The 20,898-nt window shown below is 51.6% G+C and overlaps 8 protein-coding genes across 8 annotated transcripts; 4 read left to right on the forward strand and 4 right to left on the reverse strand.

Annotated features, from left to right (window-relative positions):
- Positions 1-110: 110 nt before the first annotated feature.
- On the reverse strand, positions 111-2,216 carry BDZ99DRAFT_575716 (Hsp70 family protein-like protein; the record flags this gene model as incomplete). Its single annotated transcript, XM_033728501.1, has 5 exons — positions 111-443; positions 506-1,296; positions 1,346-1,882; positions 1,939-2,007; positions 2,057-2,216. The coding sequence occupies 5 exons, from the start codon at positions 2,214-2,216 to the stop codon at positions 111-113; spliced, it is 1,890 nt and encodes a 629-aa protein (XP_033571025.1).
- Positions 2,217-2,681: 465 nt separating this feature from the next.
- Positions 2,682-4,407, forward strand: BDZ99DRAFT_575717 (uncharacterized protein; the record flags this gene model as incomplete). Its single annotated transcript, XM_033728502.1, has 4 exons — positions 2,682-2,729; positions 2,846-3,703; positions 3,756-4,330; positions 4,390-4,407. Exons 1-4 carry the CDS (start codon positions 2,705-2,707, stop codon positions 4,405-4,407), a joined length of 1,476 nt encoding a protein of 491 aa, XP_033571026.1. The 5' UTR covers positions 2,682-2,704.
- A 38-nt stretch (positions 4,408-4,445) lies between these two features.
- Positions 4,446-5,443, reverse strand: BDZ99DRAFT_526102 (uncharacterized protein; the record flags this gene model as incomplete). Its single annotated transcript, XM_033726093.1, has 3 exons — positions 4,446-4,791; positions 4,847-5,160; positions 5,222-5,443. The coding sequence occupies 3 exons, from the start codon at positions 5,441-5,443 to the stop codon at positions 4,446-4,448; spliced, it is 882 nt and encodes a 293-aa protein (XP_033571027.1).
- A 2,626-nt stretch (positions 5,444-8,069) lies between these two features.
- Positions 8,070-9,035, forward strand: BDZ99DRAFT_398764 (uncharacterized protein; the record flags this gene model as incomplete). Its single annotated transcript, XM_033716096.1, has 3 exons — positions 8,070-8,477; positions 8,527-8,691; positions 8,736-9,035. 3 exons carry the CDS (start codon positions 8,070-8,072, stop codon positions 9,033-9,035), a joined length of 873 nt encoding a protein of 290 aa, XP_033571028.1.
- A 646-nt stretch (positions 9,036-9,681) lies between these two features.
- On the forward strand, positions 9,682-12,146 carry BDZ99DRAFT_426316 (uncharacterized protein). Its single transcript, XM_033717119.1, has 7 exons — positions 9,682-10,015; positions 10,085-10,107; positions 10,206-10,223; positions 10,288-10,600; positions 10,654-11,420; positions 11,473-11,669; positions 11,720-12,146. Exons 1-7 carry the CDS (start codon positions 9,823-9,825, stop codon positions 11,775-11,777), a joined length of 1,569 nt encoding a protein of 522 aa, XP_033571029.1. The 5' UTR covers positions 9,682-9,822; the 3' UTR covers positions 11,778-12,146.
- A 177-nt stretch (positions 12,147-12,323) lies between these two features.
- Positions 12,324-16,203, forward strand: BDZ99DRAFT_546001 (SPO22-domain-containing protein; the record flags this gene model as incomplete). The annotated part of the gene is made up of 11 exons (XM_033726861.1): positions 12,324-12,381; positions 12,485-13,005; positions 13,078-13,432; positions 13,578-13,607; positions 13,655-13,787; positions 13,837-14,059; positions 14,112-14,239; positions 14,289-14,434; positions 14,493-14,673; positions 14,719-14,810; positions 15,014-16,203. The coding sequence occupies 11 exons, from the start codon at positions 12,324-12,326 to the stop codon at positions 15,871-15,873; spliced, it is 2,727 nt and encodes a 908-aa protein (XP_033571030.1). The 3' UTR covers positions 15,874-16,203.
- Positions 16,204-16,600: 397 nt separating this feature from the next.
- Positions 16,601-18,037, reverse strand: BDZ99DRAFT_526106 (uncharacterized protein; the record flags this gene model as incomplete). Its single annotated transcript, XM_033726094.1, has 1 exon — positions 16,601-18,037. The coding sequence occupies one exon, from the start codon at positions 18,035-18,037 to the stop codon at positions 16,601-16,603; it is 1,437 nt and encodes a 478-aa protein (XP_033571031.1).
- A 1,997-nt stretch (positions 18,038-20,034) lies between these two features.
- BDZ99DRAFT_526107 (uncharacterized protein) lies at positions 20,035-20,439 on the reverse strand (the record flags this gene model as incomplete). The annotated part of the gene is made up of 1 exon (XM_033726095.1): positions 20,035-20,439. One exon carries the CDS (start codon positions 20,437-20,439, stop codon positions 20,035-20,037), a length of 405 nt encoding a protein of 134 aa, XP_033571032.1.
- Between the last annotated feature and the right edge of the window lie 459 nt (positions 20,440-20,898).

Raw genomic sequence — 20,898 nt, forward strand, 5'->3', positions numbered from 1 at the left:
ATGTCGAAAAGCGCCCGTATGCTGGATATCTCAGAAAATCAACCCAATGCCCCTCAGATGCACATCCAGTCCGCATGTCTTTTGCCCGATTGTCAATTACAGCCTTCTCCCTAATGAAACTTCGCCGACACAGCCCCATATCTCACGCCATCCACCTTGAGCTCAAAGACCAGCCCTGCGCTGTCGATGCGCATGTCTAGACTGAAGTCCAGGTTGTCAAACTCAACTCCCTTCGTCGTGGTCAGCCGCGTGAACAGCGACTTCGGCACGGTGTTCAGATCAGTGGTGAGCGTGCAGACGCTAATGAGGCCCTTTTGGTACGAGTCCGGCGCAGTGTCAGCGTCGCAAGCGATAAGGTCGTCTTCGACTACTAGGGACTGGCCGGGGCGGAAGTTGCGAGTGTAGTGAAAAGAGATGGGCTGAGACTCAGAAACTTGCGCGCCCTAATAAGGAATAAGTGATTAGCTTCGTATTTTGATGCTGGCGATCATCTTCAATTCCGTACCTTTGCGATATGCCACTGCATTCGGTCACTGACCATCCACCGCTCCCAAAGCGGACTCCAGTAGCGATCGCTGATCGGGTGCCGTGCCTCGTCAAACACTGTGGCGTAGCTTGTTCCGTAGTGCCATCTGCTCCGTCGGCTTTGAACCATGCTTCCCTCCAAACCTCTCAGCACGGCACCCCTCACAACTGCTGTCCAAGCATACATCGGATGCATGACTTCAATTGTCTGGGGTGCGTTGAGGGCCGCTGCATGCGTTGGTCTCTCCGTGTACGGTGGCGGAGGCGCAGTGTTAAAGTGCGCCTTCATTTTGCTGTACAAGTAGTTGCTCTGTCCAAACCCACCGACCAGCACGATTCCACACACGACGCCCCCTTTGCGTCGTATTGTGTTTACCTGGCCTTCCACTAGATCTATGACCTCCTTTACAACGGGCTCGAAGATCTCTTTGACTTGTTCGGCTGACATGACGAGGAAGCCAGAGTCGAGCCCGGCTTCCTCGTCGTCTGGCAGACCAGGAAAGGGGACATTGACCTCCGCATGCTCGTCCTCGTTGAAGTTGCGCTTGACGAACTCCTCGAAGTACTTGAGGCCCATGTTCCAGGTCTTCGCTTTCTTTTCGCGCATCGTGTTGTAGCGCTCTTCGCCGATGCGGCTCTTGACATGGTCCTCGAAGCGGTAGTTGAGGAATGCTGAGCCGCAGAGGCCACCGGTTCCCACGGCTGACTCTTCGACTTGGAGGGGTGATAGCTTTGTGATTTTGTACGCGATTAAGTCTACAGTGCCACCACCTGCAATGTGTTAGCCTGCACATTGACAACAGTAGCAAGAAAAGCGTACCAGCGTCACAAACAATGAAGTTGTCCCCTATTTTCAAGTGATTAGGCTGAATCGCTTTTAGTGTATACACAGCCGCAGCTTCCGGCTCCGAGATTAGTTTCAAATCGTGAATGTTGCCCATGCCCGCTCGTTCTGCTGCCTTCAGCGTCGCGTCTTTGGCAGAATCTGACCATACTGCAGGAACAGTGAGCACAAACTCCACTTTTGTCATGCTCATAAAGGTCTCGCCATATCTACGTGTCAAGGTGTCCATGGTGTGCTTATATATCTGTGTGAGGTAGTCTGAAACAGCATCGTGAACAGTACGCTCGTATTTCCTCAATTGAGCGGCCGTGTCGAGAGGAGAGACGAAGTGGGGGAGTTTCTGGTTCCGGTCGAGGAACAGCTTTATGCATCGCAGCCTGGACTCTTCGGGCTTGAACTGGAACCCCCATTTTATAGCCCTTGGCTTGTTGCTGTCGGCGTCGGAAGCGGTGCCATTGGATTCCTTGGGAATGTCGTAGGCGATTTCGGTGGGGACCTTGTCAGAGGTTATGCCTGCATGCTTCAGCAAACATCTCCTTTAAACTTTCACGTGCTGGGTGGTTCTCTACCATTGCCTCCAGGCCATGTTTTGATTATGTCCACATCTTCTGGTGTCGCACTGTATACTGCCGCAACACCTGTGTCCTCAATCAGTGCTGTGCAACACGCGTCTCTACACCGACATACCGCTATACGTAGTGCCAAAGTCGACTCCTACAATAAGCCTATCCTGCACTGCGCTCGCCTTGGACGCGCCGGAGCTGACGGTGGGCGCAATACTGCCGTTGGACGAAGGGTCGAAGGTGTAGGGAATGTTGAAGCCCCTTGCTGGCGTATCGCTGCTCATGTTCCCGGCCTCTGCTGCGCTTTCCCGGTCCTACTGTCTCAGCTGGCTGTGTGACGGCAGAATGCAGGCGCTGGGGCTGAAGGGAGGTGGGGATATCTCAACGCGGGTCGACAATTGAACGCAAATGCTGGAGGAAGGCAACAGACACAGAGAGGCGGACCAGGCGGTCATATAGAGCAGCGGCTGGAGGGCATTGCAGGAGATCAGGCACCCGAATAGTGGTGCTCGACGGCACTGCCTTGAGGGCGCGGAGACCCCTCGAAGCCGAAGCTGAGATGGTGGCTGACACCCCTGCCCATCACTCTCTCCCCCACATATCTCCGTCGCTAGGTACCAGTCCTCGCTCTCTCTCTCCAAGCATTGGCAACTGCTAGAACGCGTGCTCGACTCCTTGTTTCTGAACACGACATTGTGGCCACATACTAGGACATATACGCCTGTAGCCCTCATGCTCGCCGGGAAGTAGCTCGCCCCTCCCCCTCACTGCGATGCCTGGGGACAAGAAGGGATCAGGTACGCAGATCTCCAGTACTATTGACAGCGTTTGTCGACCCCGAAAGAAGCCTTCCAATAGCCTAAAAGCTGCACCCTGCTGCCGCCAACGCCGTTCCTGACTGACGGCCCGCTAGACCTCGCGAGTCGCCTCAAGCGTCCCGGCAAGATCTCCTCCCGCAGCAGCAAGACATCACCCGCCGCGAGCCCCATCAGCGCCCCTCCCAAGGCTGCTCTAGCCACCGGGAAAGCCAAAAAGGACGATCTGCACCGCCGCAAACACGGCTTGGCCGAGATGCTGCTCCAAGCATCGTCGAGAGACAGCAGCAGGCCCACCAGCAGCCACTCTCCCCCGGACGACGATGATCGATCTTTAGCAACTGTCGCGAACGATCCTTTTGCAAGCAGCAGCGATGGCCGGGCCCATCTTGACCGGATCGCTGAGCTGGAGAAAGCATTGGCGATTTCCCACAGCGAGCAACAGTCTATGGCCGAGGAGATAAAGAAGCTTCAGCAACATGAGCTAGCGTATCGAGACGCCATAGACACGTATAAAGAGAAGCTCTCCGACTCCAACGACCACCGATACAGATCAGACTCCAACGGAGCACTGAAAGAGTTTGAGCAAGAGACAGACCGCCACCGCTTCTGGAACAAGGAGCGTAGCGAGCTTCAAGAGGAGGTTTACGATCTTAAAGACAAGCTTGAAGAACTCCAGGCAGAAATCCTAGACCGCGAAACCATATGGAGCGCGCAGTGGGAGCACGAGAGGGCCAATTGGATCAAAGAACGGAACAAGCAGGCCGAAGCACTCCATAATGCGGACAAAGAGGTCCACGAGAGACGGAAGCAATTACTAGAGCTTAAGCAGACCATATCAGCTTTGACTCGCATCGATGATCAGGCTACAGATAGTGATCTAGCTGATAGGATGGACCAACTATACCATCGGATCCGGGAGTGGGTCATAAGCAACTTCCGTCGGTCCAAATTAGGTGAGTTTTACAATTAGACTGTGTGAACAAGTTCTGACACAACTGTATCTAGACGTCAGCAATCCGAAACAAGAGACAATTGCAGTACTCGAAGCCATCAGCCCCCAGTTTAGGTCGTTCGAACCGACCGATAAGATAAGCCTTTACCAAGCTGTAGTGGCTTACAAGACCATGAAGATATTCGAGGAGAACATGTGCGTAGGGCTCCCAATTTCGGGTGTCCTGTCTGAGACACGTGCACTCGCGAAAAGCTTCCAGGCCCAGGGGTACCAACAGGACTCACAACCGATGTCAAAACCAGACAGCGAAGGGCCTGATTTCCGAGACTGGAGACGGTCTACAATTCGCATGATCCAGGGGAGCCCCCTGAAAGATACTCTAAAAGAAGGAAAATTCGTGCTTATTCACAGTCTTGTGGAATCCACACTCAATATTCTGGAAGAAATATCAGGAGTCACGAAATCAGATGCCATTCAGAGCTCTTTATACAACATCTTTGATTCTGTGGCTAACCTCCAAAGCACTCTGCTCTCCCAAAAAGCCCGGTACTCAATCCTGTTCGTGCTGCACGATGGAATGGAAAACGCCCCAAAATTTGACGCTCAGAAAATGGAGCCCGTAAACGAGGTCGAGGAGGACGACGGCGATTTTTCAGATCCAGAATTTCGGTACTGTGTTTATCCTAGTTTGGAGAAGTCGGGTGATGAACTTGGCGCCAGGCTGGAAATCAGGAACATTCTGCTCAAGTCTCGCGTTGTTTGCGGAACGTCAGGAGGTCGCTCAGGGACTTCTTCAGCTTGAGAAGCTTAGACTCTGCTTTGGGCTCTCTCTCTTCTGACATCGACGCCGGTGCTGGTGCTAATTCGGCTGGACGTGCTTCGGGATTTTTCTCGACCTCTAAGTCTATGTTGCGGTAGAGCTGATTCAGCTCTCGGAATTTGTCTCTCACGACACGGATTGGATTCTTGATGTCCTGGCGCTGGTATTCCTTCACATCCTCGAAATAGCTGTGCATATGCTTTGTGTACGTGTAGAGAGTCCAAAACAGCGCTCCCATTACCTTCACATTGCCGACGTCATGCAGCTGTCTGGAGTGCCCTGGTTAGCAACTCCAAATCCACTTTCAAGGAGCTTTCAACATACGTCAGACTGGCCCGCCTCCCCTTCTCCTTCGCCTCTTTCTGGTGGCGGTCACGACATTTGACGATACCCTTGAGCCTTCGTGCCGCTATTTTGGCCAAATCGTGGAGGTTTCCATCACGCGAAGCCACCATTTCCACGTACAATTCGCTCAGTTGTTCCGCCATTGCTCGCATTTCTTCACGAAACCCCCCCCGGCAGCGGCGAATTTCCTTCTCCTTCTCCGTATCACCCATTGGGTCCTCTTCCAAGTCAAAGGCTTTTTGCAGCTCTTTGTCCACCTCCGCCTTCTCCCAGCCTACACGCGTCGGCGCACCCTGAGGCCCAGAAGCCGGGGCCACGGAGGCTGCCGCTGCCGGTCGAAGAGTTATAGCAAACGGGCCGTCGTCTGGGGGCAGATCGAGCTTTGGCGGCGGAGGCGGTTTGGGCACGCTCTCGTAGGGCTGGACGCGGCTCAAGCTCGATATGGCTGGGCGGATTCGCGGTTGTATATGCGCGGCCAAGACGCGGCTGTCGGGGGTGCTCGAAGGGCGGGAAGGCGCCGGCAAAGCGCGGGTCGACGACCTCCAGATACTCGCTCTTGTGCAGTTGGGAGGTCATTTCGGCGCGGTTTTCGGGCAGGAGAGGCTTATGAGGGGGATGAGGGTGTGAATGAGGTGCTGTGCACGAGCGTCGGAGCAAGAAGGTGACGTTGTCAGGCTGTCCCTGTGGTGGTGAGGGAAGACGCAGGACGGTGTTGAGATGCAGCTGGCTCGTGGAAAGGTGGGAAGGGGACTTTGGATGGAAGCGCAAACACGGCAAATGTCACAGCGGGTGAAGCGATGAGGTGAAGTGCGAACTGGTGCATGAGGTATTGGCTTGCGAGTACGAGGTGTTTGGTCGAGTCTCTCACCGAGCCCGCAGTTGTTTGTACGAACTCGATTGAGCTGGCGTCTCGATACAGCCTTCTCCCACTGATGGAATTGACATTGCTCCTGTATCGACTCACATCTTTAGTCCTATTGAGCATATCCATGAAGCTTTGGAGGGCTTCGAGACCATGCGATAGTTAAGAAAGTTTGATGTGAAGGGAGAGAAGCTCAGAATCAGAATTGAGGTTTATATACCCTCCGAAAACCTAATTATACGAAGCAGCTTACTCCTACGGAGCGTCTTATTGCCACTAGGTGTATTGATACCATGAAGCGTGTTCATACACCTTGCTAAGGGTCTATAGGCAGATGGGTTTAGCACTGTTTGAGGTACCTCTATGGACCTTCAAAACTCCGACTACGATGGTAAGATGGATGCAGTAGAAATCGCCCTGCCTCTTGAATGATTCTACGAATCGTTTCACCACTCGTCTCTGCTCACGAATTCACCCTTTTTGCGCACTCCGTTAACTCTTTGGAGGACCTCTAGTGGTTGCGAGAAAATAGATTTACAATGTAAGGAACCACACGCCCAAGATCTGACATTAGAAGCCACATCCCTCTTGCTACTATGGGCTCGCCTCACCCATCTACCTGAGACTATCTCGGTCTCCTCGCCCCCTCAATGGGCGTCCCCGTTCTCATTGCCCCATTTACACTCATCACACTTATTCTTACTCAGCTGGCGGACATCAACGCTGTGTTCGGTAGTGTTCTGTTATTGCTGGTGACTCAAGTACGGGTGGTTCTCCACAATACTCCAGTTAGAAAGATGAGCAAGTGGAGCGGGAGGCCGGCGGCAGTAATTCGTCTCCACCGTACTGTGGGGGCAGCTGGAAAAGTAGGTGTAGGTTTTGCGGCACATTTTTGGTTTTGATTTGGTGCTTGCTGGTGGGTGTTATGGGTTTGCGGAGGTAGGCGACGGAAGGAGCTGTAATAGAAGAAAGAAAAAAGTTAAACCTTTTAGCAGATCCACACGCTCTTCCCGCAACGTGGCGCCGACGCTGTCCACCTTTACCTAAGAATGTTGGCTAGCAGGGCATCAAGGACACGTAAGGGGACGTGAAGTTTTCTACAAATGAAGGTGGCTACGATTCTCTATGGGAATGTTGTGAGTGAGGATTATTTTGATTACGAAGGCGGATTTTTCTATGCCAGGATAGGGATCTTGATATCGCAATTCATTAAAAAGAAAAATGATTGGATTGAAAGTCGTATATAAATCCTTCCTCTTCGAAAGCAGCATGATCAGGTCAAAAAGGGATCACTCGTGACATGCCCTTGGGGCCTACGAAGGGCCCATGGTGTTCTGTGATGGTGAATCACGAGGCTTGATTGAGTTGCGATTTGAAGTGTGATTCTGATACGATTTCCTGGATCCCTTAAATCAGGTCGAAAACTAATTATTTATGACAGATACTTGAACCTATGGAGGACCCCACGGTGTTCTATGATGATCAATCACGAGGCGTGATGCCTCGTGATTGAAATGTGATTCCGGTGTCCATTGCTGCAGCCCTTGAATCTGACCGTAAACCGATTGCTCGGAACTGATGCTTAGAACCTCCAAAGGTCCATGTATCTAGATTTCTGAAGCCTGGGCTTTCACCAAGCCTAGGCTTCGATACCATAATATCATCCTGGAGCAACGTTGCTGCTAAGTCTATGAAATGCTTCTGTGTATGTTTGAGTTTCGGTCCAGACTTGCAAGCTTTGTAGCTGCGCTTACCTTTGTAGAGATGCTTGGTAGCTCGCTGAAGGTCCTTGAAGCTTGTCAGGAAATTCTTAGTGGGGAAATTCCAGTCGGTCGACCGGCCCTGCCGGCCTGACCGGTTAGAGATTATGTTGGCCTGCTGTCTGAACGGGTGAAGATTGCCAGGCGGAATCGGGTGAGGAAACAATCAAACGAAGTTAGCTCATTCATCGCCCTGACGACTTGCATCTTTGCGGCATTCGGAAATGAGACTTTCGGTGAATGATGAAAACGGTGAATGATGAAGACGGTGAATGTGTGGATCCTGTGGCGTCAGGGATTCTCGGTGCCACGAGTAGGCTAACTGGATCATCGCTAGCGGGTGATCTGCTTGGCAGTCGCGCTTCACGTAAACACCAGGACACGAGCGCGGACGTCATTGCAACCACCACATTCTTCTTTCAACAACATGCCACCCAAAGCAAAACGTGGCCGGCCCTCCAATGCGTCGCGGGGGATCGCAAAGGTATCAAAGCCAATGTCTACACAGCCGAAGAAGAGAGGCAGGCCACCAAAGAGCGGACACTCTGCGCAGCGACGACAGCCCGCTGAAGAAGACGACATGGCCGGACCATCCCGTAAATCCAAGCCAGGCCGACCTTCAAATCCAGCTCCAGAAGTTTCCGGCAGCCGAAAACGTAAAGCTCGTGATGCTGAGGACGAGACGGAAGATGAACCAGCATCGAAGAAGTTTCAGCATCTGCGAACACGCAGTCGCTACGTCTCGCGCACTGTTATCGTCACAAAGTGGGAGGCGCCCACCCACCAGATGCAGGAACAAATCAAGAATATATTCAAAACTGCACTGAGACCCGTGGTAGCGACCCGGCGGGACGAGCGGAAGAGGCTGGAGGCCGAGCAGGTTGTAGGGGCTATGATCAGGGCAATGGAACAGCGACTGCCCAAGATGCCCTTTCCCCCCAACACGAAAGAAACGGACTTCGATCTGGAGAAGGTCATAGAGCGGAATGTAGGTGGACCGTGTTCCTAGACTGTATGCGATGCTGACAGGATTACAGAGAATACTCGAAAACCAGCTCACGCCTGCGATGCATTCGATCGACCTCCTGAAGGCGGCGATTGAGAAGGAGGAGGCACAACTCGAGAGGGATAAAGAGGTGTTGGCGGAATTCGAGGAGAATGCTAAAGCGGAGAAGAGGGCGCTAAAAGATCTGGGGGTCAAGGTAAGGTCTCTGTTTTGTTGTCTGAACTTTCTAACGGACTGCAGCCCCACCCTATACTCCGATTGCCGAAGAACTTCGAATTAGGAGATGATTCCGCGGAGGATATTGGCCTGGTGAGACAGAAGCCCGCGAAGCAGGCGCTCTTCGACGACTCCGACCCGGATCTTGCCCCGCTGCTCGACACACTGCGGAGCCATCTCGAGAGCATGCAGGGGAACCACGAGCAGGTGCAGGGTATTGATGCCGTGATGCGGGAGGCGCAGGCGGCGCTGGACGATGTGCTGTTCACGCATGCAAGTCCACAGCAGTACGATGCAATGAGCAGGCCTGATACTCAGGAGTGATTTCTTCGATCGCATTGGCGGTCTACGCAAGCTTGGGGAACCTCGGGAAGGGCCAGGAGAATTACAGGCTGCACTAGCAGCAGATCATGGCCCTTGGGCTGCCGGGGGATGGTGTCACGAGCACCGCGACTGCACGATTGCCTCCCAGATGCGTAGTCTGGACGAATCAATGCAGATGCTACCCTGCAATGAGCAGGCACTTGGACTGTCTACCGAAGTACGGAGTGTCCGAGGAGCCAGCACCGTGTGCGTGAGCCTCGTGGGCCGCGCTGGGCTGGAACTGATGTTGTGCAGATGGGCGCACCGTGACATTTGGAGCTTGTTCCCCATGCGTTCCCGGCGCATCGGTTCTCGGGATGCCACATGCAGGCGCAGAGTGCAGAGGCTGCTCAGCTGCGGAAATGCGGCCTTGCCCGGCACTATTGGACGATGGCCCGTCCGCCGGCGTGTTTGGAGAGAATTGTCCCGTCACGCTCAAGGCCCATCCCTCAGAAACTGCTACGGACGGGCCAAGTAATAATCGCATGGAGGGGCGCAGGCGCAGCGACCTCGGTCCAGCGGCAGATCTTCGCACTTCATTGCGCCATAAGGCTTTCTTGCGTGCCACTTCGACATTCACAATCCTCCAATTCACCACCACCACCACCCCCACAGCTCCGCGTGTGCGACCTGCGAACGTGCTCGAGGCAATGCGCTGCTGCTGTGACCGCTCCGCCCTCTGACGCAGTCCTGCGCGCCGACCCCGTACTACTCCCAGCACTACTCTCCCGGACGCGGCCCAGCTTTGATGCCCGCCGAAGCTACACAAAGACCCAATGGAGCTTCTCCCCATGGTATGACACCACCCAGGGCCGCGGACCAGGGCAGCGAGACCGATAAATCCAATGCGCCGAAAAGGAGCCCGCCCCAGCAGGGCACATCGTCGTCCGGCGCAGAGGGCTCCACGAAAAGCCCAAAGAAGCGCCGGAAGGTCAATCATGGTCAGCTCGCGGCTCCGCTCCCGCTGCATTTGCCGTGCTCACGATGCTAATTCCTGCTGTCTCCCGTAGCTTGCATATATTGCAGACGTTCGGTGAGCCGCTGCGCCCTCGCCTCCCACAGCACCGCATCCAAGACACATGACAATGGCGCTGTTAGACTACACTGCATGCTGACCTCTCCCCCGAGTAGCATATGACCTGCGACCTCGTAAGCTGTGCCGAAGCCCCCTGTTGGCCGACTTGCGCTCACTAGAAGCTCCCTTACCGCACAGGAACGGCCGTGTAAACGATGCATCAAGCGAAATATTGGCCATCTTTGCCACGATGAGCCGCGAGAAACAATTAAAAAGAGCAAGACAGACCCTGACAGCGCAAATGGTGATGCAGACTCGTCCAAGCAAGACACGGCGCCCTCCGAGTCCCCCATGAACTCTCTCGAGGCGCGTCAAAGCGTGTCTGATGCAGGGCTCAACCTTGCGCCGCCCCCAATACCTCAGAGCAGAGTTGCCAACACCGCGTCTATCGCCCAGCCTACGCCTGTGTCTGCGCCACAGCCCTCATCCCTGGCGGACAGCAATCAGCCATGTTGGTTACACGCTCCCAGTCTTGAAACCCATCGTACTAACTGCTCCGTGAAGACATGAACTACAACGACTGGAACGCAGGCTCGGCAACTCATTTTCAGGATATGCACCATTTCCACCCTTCCTACATGTTCAACACGTCCGAAGTCAGCAACGAATACAACCTGCTCAACGACTTCCTAAGCAACAGCCTCATGGAAGACAGTAGCCTCTATTCCGGCGCCGACATGCAAGGCCTGTTTCCTGACCCCAATCTAGCAAACACGATGGGCACATTGCCCAACAGCAATTCTTTTAATTCTAATGCGCAGAACAACAGCCTCCTGCTACCGCCACCCGCTCAAGCCGCTGTAGGCAATTCTATTTCGAGACCGCCGAGTGGGTTTCCCATCGACAAAGCCCGAGAGAGGTACTACATGACAGCTGCGGATCCTGCAATGGGATCAGACACTCCCGAAGAACGCATGGACAAGCTGCTGAGAGCTAAGATGGACGCTGGAATGCTTAAGCCGTTCAACTACGTCAAAGGATACGCGCGGCTGAATCAGTACATGGAGCGGAACATGCAGCCAGTCTCCCGCGTGAGAATCCTACGGCAGCTGGACAAATTCAGACCCAAATTTCGAGAGCGGATGCAGAAGCTGACAGATGTCGAGCTAGTGCGCGTTGAAATGTGGTTCGACAAGAGCTTGATGGAGTACGATCGGGTTTTTGCAAGCATGGCGATCCCCGCTTGCTGCTGGAGGAGAACAGGGGAAATATTCAGGGGCAACAGAGAGATGGCCGAGTTGATTCATGTGCCCATCCAGAAACTGAGAGATGTAGGCAGTGCTATTACCCCTCTGTTTGCGCCGTTGCTAAGCCACTCCCCAGGGCAATATCGCCATCCACGAAATCATCGCCGAGGGGTCCCTCGTCAGCTACTGGGAGAAATTTGGCGCTATTGCCTTTGATAACTCTCAGAAAGCCATTCTGACAAGCTGCTCACTTAAAAATCCTGATGCGAACTCAAAAGATCCCGAGATCAGATGCTGCTTTTCCTTCACGATCCGTCGTGACATTTATAACATGTGAGGTCTATGCACTGGTGGCCTTGAGAGAATACTGATAGAGAATGTAGTCCTGCCTTGATTGTTGGCAATTTCCTACCTATGATACCACCTTCACCGCCGGGGTAATCCGGCCGTCAACTGCACATACAATCTTGGACGGCACATTTGCTTTAGTATGGGCGGCTAGATTATTCACATATGGTCTTGTACCATGCTTCACGACGTTCTGGACATGACCGTCGATCTAGGGGGGGAAGGTGCGATACGATTTGTGCATATACTGACGTTGGCTTTATGGCGATATTCTTACCCTTCATTTTTCACAGTAGCTTTGGAGTATAAGGGTATTTGATGCCGGTAGAGAGATGATCAAAAAAAAACCTGTGGGCCTAAGAAGGGTCGTGTTGACTCTAAAACGATGGCGAAAAGTATACCCACCACTCTTCTACGCCTTCGAGCACCTTGTATCTATTGTGCATATTTTGTTATTCTCTGTATATGATTTTCCAAAAATCTGATCTCGATTTGCGCTATGTTTTTACAAATTTGTGGCCTCTTCGTGGATCGCTTCATGCCTCTTAGGGCCGGATCGCGACTCTAATCCAACCTCACCTCATCACCAAGTGCCCCTCCACCTCACATCACATATCTTACCGCCGTCGAAGACGCGGGATGGCGCCCTCCAATACCCTCCGCTCAGAACGCGAAAAGAAAATCAAAGCCCTTCTCAGTACGCGCTCTCCCCCCTGGTTCCTCCAGAGACCTCTGCCTCTATCCAATCTTATTCTATCCTACCTCCATCCCCGTCTTCAAGCTAACAATCTCGATTGCAGCCTTCGCCGACTCCATCTCCACCCGCCTCACCTCTAACCCCTTCGACACTACCCTAGCCACCGATCTGCAAGCTCAAATAACCTCGCTCCCTCTGCCTGCATCCTCCGCCCTGAATGCGAAGCGCGACGAGCTCGACAAGGTCGGGACGGAGCTATGGAACACTTCGACGCGTTTGAAGCGTGAGGAAAGCCGCGAAGGCTTGGGAAAGAAGGTGCTCTGCCTGCTGCGCGCCTTCGCGTTCCTGTTGCTGGAGAGCGCTGCGGCTGGGCTAAAGAGAAAAGGAACCGCGGGTGCCGATAGCAAGGATGAAGGTGCGGTCGTGAGGTTGATGAAGGTCGCGCTTAAGAGCTCGCGGGTGTGTCTTGAGGCTGGCATGGTGGATGTGTGTTCGAAGGTCATGGAGAGGGCGGCGACCTTGGAGGAGGAGTTGGCCGCGGAGAAAGATGCGGAGACGGGGCCGGAGAGTGATGAGGCGAATAGGAGGCTGAGGGTTGAGTACCTGGTGCTTAGGTCTGCGCTGGTGAGTTTTATTGCTTGATCTCAGGGGTGCGCTCGTCAGATGGGATGCGTATACTGACGATCTGGATTACAGGCATGGCGGCAAGGTCGCATGGACATTGCGGAGCACATGTTCTCCAAAGATGAGCTGTCTGGTCACCAACTTGATCCCGCGATTGCGGAGAGTTTGTCGGATTTGCTGTATGAGATTGGCAAGGACCAACTCAAGCACGGTCGTTACGAGGCTGCTGTCAAGTGGTTAGAAAGGGCACATGAGATGCTCGGAGACCATGAGCTGGAGAGATTGAGTGCTGATGCTGGGGAGCTGAGGTTGAGTATCATGCAAAGCTTGGGTATGCATGCTGTCCTAGGCGAAGCAAACTTCACTAATGATGGCTCAGTCCAGTCGCTCTTGAAGCTTAGTGATCTCCCCGAAGAATCTGATGCGCGTCAGCGCGCTTGGCAATTGGTGGACCTGATGGAAATAGTACTATTCCCTCCTTCCGTCTCCACGCGGAAACTGACAAGCGTTGTAGGACTACGGTGAAAAGATGATTGTCTCTTTGTTGAAGTTGGAACTTCTATCCTCCGCAGACACGATAGACGGCGACCAGTATTACGGGGGTGCGTTGAGAGCCCAAAGACTCTGTTGACCTATCTAACTTGCCTAGTTCTACTTCGTATGGCCCGCAGCGCAGTCCTCACCGAGACAAGTCTCAAAACGTGCGAACACCCATCCATCTTCTTTTACGGACTAACAGAAATTAGGATAATGCATCATGTGTATAAGCTCAAAGATCAAAGGTGAATTTACTCGATTGCAATTCACTAGTCAAGGTCTGATGTGCAGTAGTAATGCGACCGCCTGCAAGATCCTCGACGACCTTATAAGGATACGGTTGTTCGGGGAAAACAACCAAGACTGGATTGAAAAGGTTACGATTACAAGAACGTGGATTACGACTAAGGGTCCACATGCCGAGGATATGCTGGAAGGTCTCCGGGACATATTTGATGAGGTCTCACAGAACACGAAGACTACATTCAGTGCACCAGCTACACATGCGGCGCAAACCGTAAGTCCGAGCATCCTGGGATATTCCTAGTTTAACATGCTAATTTCGTTAGTTGATATGGAAACAAATCGAATACGCCTATAGCCAGAATGAATATCAGTCTTCAGAAGCGTGGTGTGCTCTTGCTGTCCATGCCCTATTCGACAAAGCCGGAGAGTCGAACAAAGCAAAGATAGCAAGGTACAATTTAAGAAAGTCTTCCGGAGATTAAGACACTAAAGCGATGCAGGAAAATGATCCTATGTGCCTTAGCGAGGAAGGACTGGGAAGCTGCTCGAGACGCTTTCACTCGGATGTCCGATTTCGGCAAAGCAGAGCCCATGACGAGATATATAATGTACAAAGCCTCTCTAAGGAGCGGAGATGCGGAGCTTGGTAAGCCAGTCTTCAATCTCCTTGGGGTTCAAACGCCTATGCTCACTGCGTTACCCAGCTACGCAATGTCTGGACATCGTATGCCAGCAATCCACCAAGGATGCAACATTACTGTACGCCTGCGTTCTCGAGGCACAACAAACCGGTGATAAGAGGCAAGCCGTCGTAGCGCTTCAAAAAGTTCTCGAGAAATACGACTATGGTGCTCCTGCTGGCGTGAACCTGCCAGCGCTTCTACGGTAAGCGAACTAGCTGCACTGGCTCATAGCTGCTGACTTGATTAGATGCACTGTTCGCCTCCTATCCCCTCTACTTGTGGAAAATGGGAAGATCAATGAAGATGTTGCGGAAGAACTATCTAAGGTATTGGAAGGAGGTGAGTGTCCACCGCGAGGTTTTACGAACAACGGCTAATTAATGTAGCGGCCACACAAGCAACAAATTCGAAACGACGGCCGATCAACCCAGCATTAGAGCACTTTACTTCGGTAGAGTTTGAGTGGTTCTCAAAAAACTCGTATAATCTCGGGCTCAAGCATTGTACTGAACTACATCCGGAATACTTAACCCGAATTCTAGGCGCATGCATGAAGTTCATATTACTAGTGAGAGATCAGAAGACATCGGACATGGCAGATGAGCTGACTCTTCGCCTCCTTTTTTGCGATTTTCTTTCGGCATGCGCGTACGTAGTGTTAGCCAGAGCAGAGGACAACCTGCAAGCCTCCGCTCAGCGTTACCTCTCTGTCCGCTACCACGCGGATAATTTCATGAAAGAACTCTCAGACTACCTCGAAAAGGCGGACATCAATGACAATTCCAAAAAGGACCTCATCTCCAAGCACTTCCAACTCGTCAAGTTCTCGCTCGAAGCCTCCCTCAAACTCTCCGACTGGGAGTCCATGGACGCGCTCTTCGAGAAATGCTTCGCATACCACGACCCCAAGCACTACGCCACCCTCGCCGACCTCGTCCTCACTATCCACTCCTATATGCTCAAGCGCAAACTCCCCGCCACCTACCTGAAGAAAATCCTCCGAGTCCTCCAAACCGTCATCGACAGGGCCTGGCAAAACGACAACTCCGGCAACCCGCTCCCCAACGGCGGCATCCACCAGCTCGCGCGCTGGATCCGTTGCCTGTTCCAGCTCGCGATGGGCCTCGATGAATCGCTTGCGCAGAAATGCCTCTCCCAAGCGGTCGCGATCGCGGAGAAGCGGAAGGGCACCGCGGAGAGGTTCCCGAGTCTAGAGCTCGAGTGGCTGGTGGCAACGGCGTGGAATCATACGGTTGATCTGTATTGCATGAATGATGATAAGAAGTGCGAGGTTTGGGCGGATTTGGCGATGGCGTTGGCGGGCGCGGCGGAGGACGGGGGCGCGCTGCAGAACACGTTGGTTGGGAATCGGTCGGGGTTGCAGTGGGAGAAGGCGGATTAAGTGGATGGGGGAGGGGGTGTTTGTGTGATCAGGTTCAAGTCGCTCGGGTTTGCGCTTTGTTTTGTCGGTGCTGGTAGATCGTTGGGGTGCTGCCGGGGGTTCTGAGCGTTGGTCGTGAGAAATCGGGTTATGGTCAGAGTCAGGGGCTGGAGCAGCAGTACGCAGCAGCGAGCCGCACTTCCCTTTTCTTTACGTCTAGTAGAAGTCCGACCAGGGTGAAGGCTTGCTTAGTGCCGGATTCTAGTGTATGCGAGACGGCGCCGCAGCCGTCAGCGCTATAAAAAAATTCCTCAACTTCTACGGTAGCTCGCCGCCTGCGTTATAGACAGCAGTTTTCACGGCCTTAAAGATGGCTCCCTAGAGTGACTCACGTCCTTTTTTTTTTTTTTTTTTGGCTTTTAGCCGCGTTTCTAGTAGAGAAAGCTGGAAGGTATGATGTAATATCGTTCCAAAGCTCTTGGACGTGCATGTTTACACAAGGTATAGCAATTTTCACATCTTAGGAAATTCTTAGATATATATCACTCCGGGGCCGGAAATGGCCGCGGTACAATCTAGTTGGCAGCTCTTTTTGAGTGACCAGCGCAATGTACAAGGTACGTGAAAATAACAAGGCCGTATCAGTATAATGTTAATAGGCGTTCCGAAGCAATTCGGAACTTAACCTGCATCATAGCCGAAGACTCACAGGTCAACTATTCACCAGTCTTTGCTAGTTTAAGCACATTCAGATCAATACATATCGCTTCTTCTCAGCATCAGTGAAAGACCTCTGATCCACAAACTCACCAGTGTCCGAAGTACACTTGCTTATGAGCAGGTATTTCCCGTCCCTTTCTCGGAGCAGAAGTGCCGAAATACAACTCGGAAAAATGCAAACAATGTTGTCCTGTTGGACAGAGGCATCCAATCTGGTACAAAATCTGGCCTGTACGTTTCCATCTTGCTCTGTAAAGATGACCGTTAGGTCAATGAGGAAACGATGAATTTCTTTCATCCACGAAAGGAGAGGCGCCGTATGTTCCACAGACTGCAGGAACTCTGAGCTCTTCCCATCGATCAAAGAATAATAGAGAGCCTTGTTTTCGACCCCGGTCATAATGTAAGGCCTTTCGATATATTGACGGCTAAATTGAAGGAATCGGTGGATAGCGGCATCATAGGATATCAAATTTCCCAATCTTTTTGATTGCTTCACTATGATATCCAGCTTCTGGAGACTTGAGCGCAATGTTGTACACAGTTCGGAAATCGAGGAGTAAGGAGAAAATTTCAACGTGCAAGCATCTGCTACCACGGTGCCTATTTGAATCCCCTCCAGTTCCAACTCCTTTTCCTGACGAATTATCAAGTTGCCTTTTGGGGTATCTTCTCCGAGAACGAGATACCGGAAGTCTGGAACCCAGCTAGGCACACCGGAGATCTCTGGCAAGATAGGGATCTCACGTTTCCAGCAAAGGAGGTAGCCAAGATCTCGGATGCTTGTCATTAAGAATACCGCATACCGCCAGTAGACCTCTGTAAAAGGCTTTGCATAGTCTGGCTGAAGGTTTGAAGGTAACTCGTCTGGCCTCATGAGACTAACTATAGAGTAGATCATGTCATGAGGGTCTCTGGCCCCGAAACTTCCATCGCACATTTTCGTGAGCATGGAGTGTACTCTCTCGGCAGAGCCGTTTTTGGGCACACTAGCGAAAAAGCGGGCCAAGCGAGCCATGTGGTCATTTTCGTTATCGCAATATTTGGAAACCCAAAAGTTCTTCGCAATCACCTGATATAAGATTCTGATACGGGATGTTCCAAGATTCTCGCAATCGTCGGTCTCAGTATAGCGAAGACGAAGAGCGGCTGATGCAAAGATATCCCAAGTTGATGATATGGAACCATAGACGACTTTTATCGCCTTGCTATTGTTGAAGGATGCTAGATCCCCCAAGGACCACGTGTGTGAGAACCAATCTCTTCCAATAAGCTCATTCAGCGACGCAGATCCTTTTTGTACAGCTTCCAGATACACTGATGGTATTTGGTTCCACGAGAATTGGAGGGCGTTATTACCGGGGAAGTCGTCCATAGGGATCTTGCTGAGCAGCTCAGCGGTCATGAAAACTGACATTACACCATCTCTGGGCTGCGGAGGGTAATCTCCAAGCCAAATGACCATGTCGCTCGCTCGAGAGTATATATCATTTATTCTGTAGATGTGCTGATTCCTCTCGGAGACATCATTAGAATTGTGACAAATCGCACTGTTCCAGAACAGGTAGTTCAATATCCTAATGTGCACCCAAGTAATTTCCATTCCCGTTTAGGAAACTGAGCTGTTCACACTCCAGCCTGAGCTGTGGCTGTGCTGGGGTGAGCGCATCGTGAGTCGAGACTAAGCAGTTTTTGGGACCTAGTTTTGGGCCATGTATTCAACAGGGAGGGTTGAGACTGGGTCCTCATCCTACCCTACCCTACCTCTGAAGGCCCATTTCTGGGTTTGAAAGCTTGCCAGGTTCCAGTTACAGGGCCCCAATTCTCGAGTAAACTTACCCTCCCAAGGAAAACAGCGCAAGACTGATCTGCACCACTTTATCATCCATGCAATGGTAGAGCCACAAGTGGCTGATAGGTTCCAAGGTCGTCTAGGGTCCAGAGACTGTATCGTTGTCAAATAATCAAAGGCGTATTATACGCGTAGCGTCACCAAGGACATTGGAGTTGTGTAAAAGAAGTTATTGACGCGGCCAAAGGCTGGAAGAAATCGATGTCTGTGCTAGGCAGTACGATGGGAACAGAACCGCTAGAGGCCAGATAAAGTACCCAAATTTACATCGACAGGACTTATGGCAGATACTCGAAGAAAGAAGAAAAAATCCTGATTATACGCAATAGAACAAAGCCTACCGTCGAAATACTGTCATAAGTTGTAATCGCATGCTTGAGACTTAACTAGTTTAGGAACTCCTGCAAACTCCTATAAACTCCTAGGCTAATTAGGTAGCAGGGTTCTAGGCAATACCTATGTTTAGTGTCTAGGCCTTGCCTAGGAGCTGGTTCGAAGACTCCTAGGAACTCCTAGGCCAATTGGGAGAGTGCTAAGTATATAAGATAGCGAGATTCGGACACAAACTAAAGAAGAAGGGCCGCCGGGGTCGTTGGCACAGGAATTAGGCCAGGGCGGCAGCACTTTATACGCCGGAGCCTACAGCAGAGCCTATAGCAGAGCCTACAGCAGAGCCTACAGCAGAGCCTACAGCAGAGCCTACGCCGGAGCCTACGCCGGAGCCTATATTTCGTGGTTCTATTCCAGATGCCCTTGCGTCAATTCGGGACATGAGCGTTGAGGAGTTGCCGATTGTTATCCGGGAGGCAGGGTGTATAAGCAATGTCAACCTGCAGCATAATGTTATTAACCTTTGCCTGCATTGGATTATGCTCCAGACTTCTCTGTTGTTTAAGGATTTTGTGCCACCCTTCTCATTTTAGGGTATTAACCATAACTTGTAACTTCCTTGCGCGCCTCTGCTGTATATGTTTGCGTCGGGATATCGTCGCGTTAGGCGCAGGCAGGACTACCGTTCGATCGATCAACTGATCGATTGATCGATATGGTTGAAGTTGTGATGCTTGGCAAGATGGAATTTTTGGTGTTGAGTTCCTATCTATACAGATCGTCTTCCTTAATGTCTCCAGCCTCCCTCTAAGCATTAAGTTTAACTGTATTAAGTACGTTATCATCCTTAACTGTATCAGCGCGCCGCCTTTTGTGGTTTCCACGCACGAGGCCTTCGTCTAGCATGTTGATGAGGCCTTCTTTGTCCCATGATGCCATGGCAATACACCCTCCAACAACATCTGCGAATAAGGCAGATCTCCCCTCCTATATGGCCTTTGTTTGGTTAAAGTCTCGTTCGTTAAATGTACTTATAGCAGGAGCTGACATACAATTAAGAGCCATACGTGCAAGGCGGGGAAACTGGGTGCCGGTGATCCTTGATTTCTAATACTCTATTAGATCTGTCGCTTCTATATTGTCCTTATGTGCTTCCCTGGCAAGCCACCGTGTATACTCATTTATAACACCTAGCCCTACTGGTGTTGGCAAGCTATAGAAGCTGTTAGACCATACCCCCAGACTTCCCCAAATCGCGTATATAAAATTTGAAACGGCTGTTAATATCCAGGAAGCCGTGCCCAGTTGCAGCTATTATAGGACGTTGCATACGACAGCTGCGCAGCAGCTTCGTCCTGTTGGCGTTGATAATGCTGGCGAACGGCCTCTGCATTAGTATCAGCATCAGCATCTACATCGCTATCCGCATTGCTATCTGCATCTGTGCCGCTATCTGTATCGCCATCTGCCTCCGCGTTGTTGCTATTATTTAGATAGATTGTATGATTCTCATCGGTTGGAGGGCGCACAGGACGCGGAGGAATGTCGTATTCGTTCGCAGCAGCAGCAGCAGCAGCAGCAGCAGCGGGCAGAGGATTTGCACCAGGGTGTCGTGCTTCATAATACGGAGGACGCTGACCATAACAACCCTGCCGGCCGGCAGGCCGTTGAGCGCGGGGAGGCATAACGATAAGGATAACAGTAGTAATAGCGGTGATAGCAGTAATAGCAGCAGTATAGCTAGCTATGCAGCCATTGTAAAGAATCTGTGCGCTTAGCGCTGTAGAGTTATACAGATAAATGTTATGCTAGCCCGGTGCTGTGTAAATATTAGTATATCACGCGTATATTTGATTATAAACACCTAAATTCCTATTACGAATATTATATAACTTCGATTACTTTAACCACTTCGATCTTCAATTAATTAGGGCCTTTCTAATCAATCGATCGACAATCCTACGAAGCCTTAATCGATCGATCGAAACGCTAAGTATTTAATCGATTTAATTGATTAATCGAAAGTAATTAATTAAACGGTTGTCCTGGGCGCAGGCTCGTGTCACGATAGCGCTACACGCGAGAGGTCGAGGGCTCAAAGAGGAGCGTTGATTAGGTGCTATGTACAATGCTACGTGGAGAAT

Source organism: Mytilinidion resinicola (genome assembly GCF_010093595.1).
Source record: "Mytilinidion resinicola strain CBS 304.34 unplaced genomic scaffold BDZ99scaffold_24, whole genome shotgun sequence".
In the NCBI taxonomy this organism is placed as follows: Eukaryota; Fungi; Ascomycota; class Dothideomycetes; order Mytilinidiales; family Mytilinidiaceae; genus Mytilinidion; species Mytilinidion resinicola.